Here is an 11,156-nt window from a genome sequence, read left to right as displayed (position 1 = left end):
TTTTCTGGTTTGTATCGGATACTCTACCTTCAAATTGAGGTGACTTCTTTTTAGTGTCGTCTCATCTCTTCTTTCCCTTTTTTGTTTTTTTTTTGTTTTTTCTAATCCGCTCTGCTCTAGAGCAGAATCTAATTGATATGTATCCATTTGAACCCAGCCACTGAGCCACCAAAACGAGGACTGGATATAAAGGCAAAAGAAGGAATTGCATAAATAGGGAACCTGCCATCTAAAAGCAATACAGAGGAACTTCACTTCTACATTAGTTTTAGCAACCATATAATGATACAAGGACTCGGCTAACATACACACAAAACTTCTCGTGTCAAGGCTCATGACCCCATGTGTTCACACTTCTCGTATGAACACAAGACGAAAGCCTACACTTCTGGGCCTAATTATAACCGCATTTCCCACCGACATCCTTCAATTGTTCATCATCTCTTTTCGACCAAGCATGCATATGACCAACTTTTTGGTTAATTACGCGTGTTAACCCCTAACCTTTGACTTTATTTTTATATAGACCTGTTGCATAGTTCCAAATCGATGACTAATTATGGCTATTTGCTTAAAAAAAATACCAATAATCATTGTATTTATATAACAATGTTGCATAAAATGACAACTTATGGAAAAACAATGGCAATATTTCATCAATCATCATTATATTATATAACAGCGTACTGATAAAACGACTAATTTGTCAGCAGCGCTAAAATCATTATATACAGCTTTTTCAAACGAGGGAAAAAAACAAAAAAGTAAATCAGCAAGCCTTACTAAATCTATGTGAATCACCTCAATCTCTTTTCTTTATGTATCTCTAGAAGTAGGAAAATACTATTGACTCAATATAACACTATAACCCAAAAAGAAGAATTTCTCAAAGTACCAAAAGTTGAAATTCTAATCTAAAAGGGGTGGTGACTCCTACTCATGCCATTAACGCTAGCAAACAACCCAACCAAATCTTGTCTGTACGGCAAAAACGACTTTCTAGGACCCGCTACACCGTTTCCCATACCGGATTTGTTGCCATAGTACATCCGGTGTGCAGTGATCGTATCCACCTCGGTGGCAACCTTACCTCCCTTCCCTTTCTTCTTCTCTTTTTCCTTCTCCTTCTCCTCTTGTTTTGCATTACCTTTGGCTGAGAGGAAAACGAATTTCTCCTTGCCATCGCTCTGGCTTCTACCTAGAACAAGATCGCTTATCTTCTTCCACTTCACTAACGAACCAGTCGAACCCGATTTGTGACACCTGATTGGTGACTGAGGAGCCGATCCTGGGTTCCATAGACAATAGCTCTCAGCTGGTATCCCCTCCAAGTCGACATCGGCCGTTGAAGACGATGACGAGGTTGATCCGATAGAGGAGTTCCGCTCTTCAACTAACAGCCTTCGTAGAGGTAGACGGACAGGAGTGTCCAGTTCGGGACTTGCTGGAGAGGAGATATGTGGCCGACCGAATACCGGGTAGATTGGATAGTGAATCGCCACAGTCGAATCTCCGATGACAGATGGGAATTCGAATTCGTCTTCCAAGTTATCATCAGAATCTTCTTCTTGATCTTGGCTGGGGAAGTCGATTGCTGAGATTCTCTCAGGGGAATCATGATGGACGAAGGGGATTTCTTGATTGGAGATAGCTTCCAATTCTGCTTCACCTGAGAAGGAGGAGGTGGATGAATTTGGCGCCAGCGCCTGTCTGTCTTCTTCTTTCGACATTGGTTTTTCAAATTTTCTTTCCCTTTTTTCTTCTTTTGTTGCTTTGCTTTTGGGAAATTGCTGTTCGTTGGTTATCTGAGTTTGCTGGGAAATGGAAAGGCTGGAGTTTTGGTGTGGAGTACAGAGAAGAGAGAGAGAGATTCTGCGGCGTTAATAAAGGTGATTTATGCCAGTGGAAACTGAAATGGTTTTTTAAATCCTCTCAAGTTTAGAAAATTGGATCCATCCATTATCTAGGTTAGTTTATATCCTCTCAAGGTCTCAAGAGCGCGTCACTGTCGTTAGCGTATTCGGTCTTATCATATATTTACGAACTTTTACGAATTTATGACGTGGCAAGTTCTTATAAAGCGAGTTATTACACGAACCATTAATAAGAAAACATGTCCGATTGAGTAAGAATTTGTAGATTATGGGAGTACATTAACTAGGAAGGTTCTGAGACAGTTACTTGGGAGAGAAGGCGTACGTGTCAACGTCTGAACAGGAGACGGTAGCAGTAGGTCTTCTAGAAGGACACGTTGAGGTTCGGTTTGGTATGGTTCATTCGTTCCCTGAGCAGCGCAAAAATAACTCATCCCGTGATCTGCCGTTATTCTTGATCGGACAGTCCAGATATGTGGATGGTAATAGACAGTAAGACAGGTCACAGGAGATGGGAAACCGATTATAGGAAAGCAGTTACCTGAGAAAGTGTTTAGCCACACGGAAGACCCGGTCCATCATGCAATGGATATGTCCGAGGAATCCGGTGCAGGCGACTAGATATGGTGTGGTTTTCTCTGGCGCTCTTTGTGTATTTGTTCGTGTACTTCTTCTAGAATGTTTTAATAAAGATGCTAATTATAAAACAACCTTTAATTTTACTTAAATTTTACATTTGTATAACTGAAATTAAGGTGTTCAATTTAAATTAGTAATCATTTTATAGGTAAAAATTTGAAAAATATCAATTAATGTGTTTTTGTTTTTTATTAAAATACACCCTTGCCGCCACAGAAAATTTTCATTTAAAAAGGTTACATTGAAAATACGGGGAAAAGACGAAAGAAGACAGAAAATATATAAAAGAGAGATGTGAAAATAGGGAATCCATGACTAAACCCCTAAGAAAATGTGTTTATAGATTTTTGATGAAGTGACAACGAAATATTTGGATTCTATGTTTCGTTTTGAACTTCTAAATGAGGTGACTAATGCGTAAAACGATCCAAAGTATCAAATTACATCATCTGATTGTTAGTTTATTCCAAAATAGATTATAAATTGCACCAGGTATTTTATAAATAATTTTCTTATCAATATATTTGCTAGCGATATATATCGACTAATCTTAAAATAAAATTGCAACAGCAGCTATGTTAGGAACGTTTATATGTGAATAATATATATTAAAAAAAATGTAATTAATAATCAATCAAAACATTTTGCATGGTGAGATGGTGGACGAAAATTATTTTATTATATTTTGCCGTATGTGCGTACATGTCGCACATTTTTATTGGTGTATTATTTAGTTTCTGTTTATTCGAACTATATTCTGCATAGTATTCATTTTTATTCCAGCAATTTGATTTAGGAGATAAAATAATTAAAGATGAGAGAGACTCTATGAACCACCGGATATAAAAAACGATCGAAATTTTTTATTCTTTCGTTAATTCTATATATAACAAAAAAAATGAAAGAAATAGAGACGATAATAACCATAAGTTAAATTAAGATATGATGTAATTATAAGCAAATGCTTAATATCCATAGATATGAAAGTATCTTTAGTCGATTAGTCGAAAGTCGAAACAGATCCGTTGACAGTCAGAACTCAGAACTTGATACCGAGGAGTCATAGTCGTAAAGTTAAAAAAAATCTTATGAGACCTCAGACCTTCTAGAAAACTAGTCTTAGAAATGATATATAATAATATAAGAGTGATGCTTCTATGGACATAAGGACCAATTTGTAAAATGAACATATTTTTATTTTCAAAGTTCAAACAGTCGATCCGAACCGTTCATCTTGTTCTCCATATTAATATGTGCTTGGAGACCAAATTTTACATTTTTTTCTGAATTTGTTTACTATTTATTAAGATGGATACAAAAAATATCAAATTCAGACCATTGAATTTTGTACCCATCTTAATAAATAGTAAAAAAAATTTAGAAAAATGTAAACTTTGGTCTCCAAGCACATATTAATATGGAGAACAAGATGAACGGTTCGGATCGACTGTTTGAACTTTGAAAATAAAAATATGTTCATTTTACAAATTGGTCCTTATGTCCATAGAAGCCTTTGCCATAATACCCCTGTTATTATCTGAGAAGACCTAGAGCTAGAGGTCAAGTTAGTGACTTGTAGAATTGGAAACTGTTAGGCCATACTGTTATATATGTAATAAACCCCTATCATTATCTCACAAATCGCACAAATAGTGTCGAATTAGAATATCAAGGATCGAAACATACAATATATAATGTTATATGATAATCATAATTTAAATTCAAATATCCACAATCACAATCACAAAGTAACATTTTATCCACTAAATTACATGTACACATTAGCAATTTTAAAAAGGGATTGAATCATATAAAATACTTCAAAAAAAAAAATCAATTAAATTTCAATATAAATTATTAAAAGTTTTACACTTATGAAATGTTTATATGGTTGGACCCTCTCATAAAATACTTAACATGTATGTGGTTGTAGTTTGACAATTATAACCCCACTTTAAAATCACGATCACCTGAGTTCGAATTTTAAGTATCACACATTGTATGTTTTATATTTCAACCTCAATCTAAATTTATTGATTATGTCACTAATCACTATTGTTAGCGGTTTCTTTTACTAGAGAGTTGCATACGTAGTAAGAATCTTAATAAAGATGAATAAATTAATAAATAGACAGTGTGCCTTTAGTACACTGTAGACTGTTTCACGTTTTTAGCGTTTAATCATTAAATTCACATTGGACATAATAAAGTAATTATGTATTTTTATATTATAAATACTATATATGTCAACTAGAAGTGTATTTTTATATTTTTATATTATAAATGAAATAAAACTTTTAAGAATAATACTATGACTTAGGATTTGATCTTCATGATGCAAGTGATTATTATGGATCCTCTTTTAATTATCCCATCAAATTTAATAATGAAATATCATGACACAAAAATAACCAAATGACTCATAATTTTGTTTAGGCTAACTGAAATTCCAATCTCTATAACTCCTTCTAGAAGCATGATAATTAGTTTAAGCTGTATTGGTTGGGTCAGATTCAACTGATTACCTAATAATTAATAATCAGGAAATTTCTGCTACAGTCAACATATTCTGAAAAAGATACATCCCAATAATATAATCAAATCAAAGTCAATCTTGCTTGGAAATTGCCATAGTGGAAGCAATTTGCTATACAATATTGTATTTGAATATTGTTATCTTATTTTTGTGTCATGCAAACTAAGCGAAGGAAATCAGGCTATATTCTAGAACATTATTTTTCTTTTTTGAAAAATACTGGAAGCAAAATCCAGACCGAAGTAGTTCTAGTTTTATAAGTTAGGATCTTGCACAACACAGTTTGCATCTTTTACGCGCATCACCCGTTCGATTTAATCGTGATGGTACCTAGCACGCTGAAGACAGTGTAGCACGTTCGTTGTGCAAAAATAAATTATCAAAAACAAGATGGATTTTTTTAAAAAAAAAATAGATCAAACCGAATAATCAATAATTCAGGACCTATTGAGAACATGTCATTAGTTCGGTCCCACTAATCGTTTTTCCAGTTTCTTTAATTTTTAACTCAAATGTAAATTAATTTTAATACTAAATTCACAATAGAACTATTAGGACTAAATCAATAACTCGGTCCCAATATTTACAAATTTTATATGACCAAGGTACGCTTCATCCCCAATAGATACCCAAATGGATGTAATCATTGGTTCAATCACATTTATTCGATAAAAAAATTTCATCTTTATTCAATAACTTATTTTTATTTTCTAAAAATAAAAAAAATTGTGCGCTGTGCTGAAGAGTAGAGGATAGAATTCAAAATTTCAACTGTTATTCCTGTTCAAAGTCTTATGATTTTGATTGGCAACAAGTTTTGCATTAGGCTCTGTATTGACTACACTATTTAATTTTTTGGAGAAAATTCTCACTTGGAAAAAGGCGAGATTTGTGCCTTTAGAAAAAAAATGGACCGAACTAATTAGGTGAAGATGATATGTCACTAAATTTAAATGGGAAAACTTCACTTTCGTTGAAATAATTTTATATTTTTTTCAACATAACATGATAACAAGATGAATACAGTAATGTATTTATAGCATATTTCGATCGCATCAAGAGATTTGCACAGAACTAACGAAAATTATTCAGGAAAGAAAAATAAAGTAGTGTTTGATCATACATTAATCTATAAATTAGAATGAGATTACCTCATTCTTTCTAACAAAATTTATGTTCCGAATAATTTTACGAATCTACTGTGGATCAAAAACTTGTTTATTGTTTTGATTCTATAGCTTTGTGCAGTGCATGAAATATATGTAGTGTTGTTTTAATTATATAATTTGTGGGTTGTATGAAAACAAAACTGCTATGTTAAAATCTTTACCCCCATTTTGACAGGTACAATCTTATTTCAACCATTGGGAAGGCTGCATAGATCTCTGCCATAGAAAATCACCGTCTTTGGATTCTGGAGCGATACACATGGATGCCAGAATGGCAAGCACAAAGCAGCTGATTGGTTATTTTCAAATAATGGGTTGGTAAGTTTTTTATTTCTAAATTTTCATCAAGCACATGTTTCGATGGAGAACGAATCCGAGCGAAATATTTTTCTAACAAAAGTTCTAGGTTTGATTTGGTCATTTCGTGGATGTAACATTTTCTTTTGTTGCAGATAACATTTCTTATCCCAAAGAGGAGATGCATGGATAATGTTCTAGATGGATAATAAAGGTCAAATATGTCGGTTAGCATTGATCCTAAAAAATATTGGAATCATATCTTAAAGAGCTTAAATTATCTGGAAGATCTATTAAAGTATGGCAGTTAGTGATCATGATTACTGGTTAGGATGTGATTAAACAAGTGCTTTATTGTTTACTATACATGCATGTACATGTTTGCCCTCCAAGAAAACTACCTATGAAGGTTTAATAAAACAAAGAGGGAATGTTCAGAGAGACAATTGGAGCTATCAACCTCAAAGAAAAAGATAGGGCCCACTTTGCACTCTCCACAAAGAAAAAAACCGATTTTTTTAAAAATGCCTATTAAAAAAATTAATTTAATAAAAATAACCAGATCTGAACTGAAATTTTAAAACTACCCAAATAAAATGTTACATCCACGAAATGACCAAATCAAAACTTCACAGTCTTATTCTATGAAGTCAAGAATGCAGGTCGGTAAATTTTCATGATTTTTCAAGGTGTTTTGGTATGTTAATCAGATGTGCAAATTTGGGCTCAGAAGCACTCCTTCAGCAGTTTGGGCAATTTTTGAGAGCCGATATCTCACGATCTATTTTGAGATTTTCTATGAAACTTCACAGTATTATTCTATGAAGTCAAGAATGCATGTCGGTAAATTTTGATGATTTTTGAAGGTGTTTTGATATGTTAATCAGAGGTGAAAAGTTGGGCTCAAAAGCACTCCTTCAGCAGTTCGGGCAATTTTTGAGAGCCGATATCTCACGATCTGTTTTGAGATTTTGTATGAAACTTCACAGTCTTATTCTATGAAGTCAAGAATGCATGTCGATAAATTTTCATGATTTTTGAAGGTGTTTGATATGTTAACTAGAGGTGCAAAGTTGGACCACAAAAACAATATTTTCTTTCTCCAAACTCTAAAAAAAGAAAAAAAAATCCGGGCCGCGGAAAATATCCGTGCTCAGAATAAATTTTTTTTTTTTTTCGGGGTGCGAATTTTTTCCGCGGCCCGGAATAAAAATTCTGGGTCGCGGAAAAAATCCACGATTTGGGTAGTTTTAAAATTTTAGTTCAGATCTGGTTATTTTTATTAAATTAATTTTTTTAATGGGTATTTTTAAAAAAATCGGAGAAAAAAATGTTTCCTCTGAAGTAAAAAAAAAAGATTTTTCAAGATGCTTTAGAATTTAGAATTGACTTGTTTTATTTTTTTAGTTAAATGTTTTTTTAACCGTGAGAAAAAAAAAGAAAGACAATTAGTTTTTAATTTAATGACAATGATAATACTTTATGTGTATTAGACTTAGACTGTAAGTTCGAAACTATATTGTATTGCCTGTAGTAGGATTAAATATTATATAAGAGGCAACATATATTTTTTTCCCTAACATAATTGAAAGAATTATCTTTTTATTGAAATGCTAAGAAATTATAAGAATAAAAAGGTACAATGAATATATATTTTTCTATTTTGACATATGTTTTTCTCCTTAAAAGGTGACCAATTGTACATGAAATTTTTTGTAAATAAAGCAGTTTTCTGATGTCGGAGACATTAAATTTTCTTTTCGATTTAAATAATAGAGAGTATTTTAATGACTCTAATGTCGGAAATTTTTATTAATACCCTAAAATTTTTACGAATCTATTCTTGATTTTTTTTTTTTATAAAAAAAAGTGCCCCAACCACCTCCTATACAGGCGGTCCACTTTTTTTTTTTTCAGAGATCTTAATATTTTCATTTAAATAATTTTGTAAAGTTTTAGTTTTCTTGTTTATGGTGTATGCCAAAAAAATAAGACATTTGATATATTTATGAGTGATGTTGTAACTTTTTATAGCTTTGATATGATTTGTCAGTTGGATATCACAAGTCTAAAGCTAACACTAATTATGGACTTGGCATTGATTCTTAATAATTTATTTTATTCAGATATACACAAGGAAATATGGTTATATTGCCTCATTGACCTTCAACTACATAAATATAACCATTTTCTTTTATTCCAAACAAGATGTTTTTGAATATTTTTGAATCATAAATATAACCATAATTCATGCTTTCGATGATTTTGAATCATAAATATAACCATAATTCATGAAAAATATCAACAAAAAAGTGTAGAACAAGATTGTTAAATATAAGAGGAGACGGTTTTGAATTTTGAAAATAAAATAATAATTACCGTGTAAATGACATATATTGAACAATCATAGATAATTTCAATAATCTTTGAATAATAAATAAGACCGTAATCCATTAAAAAAAGAAACAAATGCACACAATAAATAGTAAATGCATTTTAAAGTTATGGTCGTTGAGAGAGCATGGGTGCATCATCGATGTTTTGATAATAATAAAGTTATGACCGTTTAGAGAGCATGGCATCAATGTTTTGGCAATGAAATATCGATGCACTTCTGCCATCGTTAAGCCGGGCATAAAGCATCGGTCCGTTATCGGTGTTTTTGTACGGAAGGATCGTTGTTTTTCTAAAAACTTTAAACAATCATAACTTTGGCTAGGAAAGTCGGATTTGCACGTATGACCACAATTCAAAAAGGGGGGCATGATATGGATCCGAATTTTGCCCGGGGGGGGGGGGGGGGGGGGGGGGCTTGGGGGGACCCCCTGGCATCCGAAGCATCAGAATTGTATTAAAAAAAACGTCGTTTAGTGGCTCAAAAATTTAGTTTAAGTTTTCTATCAACGGTAGACATACAACGATCGGTATTTTGTTTAGTCACAAGCCTAAGAGATTATTCAAGAATTATCCATATAATTATTTTAAAATGCATTTACTATTTATTGTGTATGTTTGCTTATTCAAGCAAATGGTATATGTTGACGGTAATCCAATTATTCTCTCTCTTGCTCTCAAATTATTCTCTAAAAAAAAAGTTGACATCATTGAGGTAATTTAACCATATTTCCTTGTGTATATTGAATAAAATAAATTATAAGAATCAAGGCCAAGTCCTTAATTAGTGTTATATTTAGACTTGTGATATCCAACTGACAAATCAAATCAAAGTTGTAAAGAGTTACAACATCACTTATAAATATATCAAATGTCTTATTTTTTGACATACACCATAAACAAGAAAACTAAAACTTCACAAAATTGTTTAAATGAAAATATTAAGATTTCAAAAAAAAAAAAAAAGATAGTGGACCGCCGCCCGTATAGGGGGTGGTTGGGGCATTTATAAAAATAAAAAAATCGAGGGTAGATTCATAATTTTTTTTAGGGTAAAATTTCCGCTCTAATGTAAAAGTACTACTATTATTTAAAATTAGAGTTATAAATATTACTAAAATATGAAGGTTCATTTTAAGTTTTGTTTATACTTTATATTGAAACAGAAAAAATACTATACAAATAGTGTAACTTTGAATAATAAATAAGGATCTAACTGATCCCATTCATTAAATTTATAACCACCCCTGTTGCTACTTGCGAACAACTTTTTTAATGAAGACTTTGTATTAAGGTAGCTCATATCCTAATCCCATGATATCACTATCTTAACCATAGTGATTTGATTGATCATCTCAATTTGACTAAATAATAAGCAATTAATATATATAAATAATTAACCAATCAATATGAATGACAAAATAAACAAAATAAATAATAATATACTCAATATAATTAATACAATAGAGTAATCAAAGTGGATAAAAAACGCACTTAAATTCATCGGAGTTATTACTCTTATTATTAGATTTAATTAGAACGAATTGTTACTCTGTATGTATGTTTTATTGTATAGTTCAAATCTTAGATTAAGTACTTTTCAGTTTAAATACTCTGCATGTGTGTTTTATTGTATTTAATGCATGTGCTTGATTATTCAATTTTAATGCTTCACTATTCAGTTTGTGTTATTTATTGTGCAATTTAGAAATTTTTATTTTTCCGATTAAATACTCCAGTGTTCAGTTTATATGTATTATATATTGTTCCCCTCATATGCTTCCGATCTTGTTTATCATAAATTAATCTGAGCACTGTCAAACTTCAGATTAAGTGATTTATTTTTTATTTTGTTTGTTTTATTATCATTAAATGTCTTTGTTGGAATGTCGCCAGAAATTGTTGGGAAGGGTTTGTCATAGTAAGGAGATTAGTTATTATAAATATTGACTTATAAAAGAATTGTTAACCAATCAAAATTATGAGTAAAGCTAGGGTGTGACATGCTCACCAAGAAAGTTTGGTGAGCATAACTCCAAAAGTATATCGAATTGACGTCAAATGCCGAATCCAAACCGTTGAAATCCATGTGCTTCATGAGTGATGCATATACATGCAAAATTTTGAAAGTTTTGAGTTTATTTGCTACACGGTCAAGTGGTAAAAAAAACGAACATTTTATTATAAGTTATTTTATATATTCAATTTTTATTATTTCTTTGACCACTTGACCATGTAGTAAATAAA

General features: G+C 31.7%; 1 protein-coding gene across 1 annotated transcript; it reads right to left on the bottom strand.

Moving 5' to 3' along the window:
• Nucleotides 1-651: 651 nt before the first annotated feature.
• Nucleotides 652-1,982, bottom strand: LOC144546870 (uncharacterized). Its single transcript, XM_078295456.1, has one exon. The coding sequence runs from the start codon at nt 1,728-1,730 to the stop codon at nt 915-917; it is 816 nt and encodes a 271-aa protein (XP_078151582.1). The 5' UTR covers nt 1,731-1,982; the 3' UTR covers nt 652-914.
• Between the last annotated feature and the right edge of the window lie 9,174 nt (nt 1,983-11,156).

This window comes from Carex rostrata, chromosome 30, assembly GCF_964058835.1.
Source record: "Carex rostrata chromosome 30, lpCarRost1.2, whole genome shotgun sequence".
Classification (NCBI taxonomy): Eukaryota; Viridiplantae; Streptophyta; class Magnoliopsida; order Poales; family Cyperaceae; genus Carex; species Carex rostrata.
This window is presented reverse-complemented; position numbering and strand designations above follow the sequence as displayed.

What these genes read in the sequence shown, in the direction of transcription:
- LOC144546870 (XM_078295456.1), bottom strand. Translation starts at nt 1,730, where the DNA reads ATGTCGAAAGAAGAAGACAGACAGGCGCTGGCGCCAAATTCATCCACC.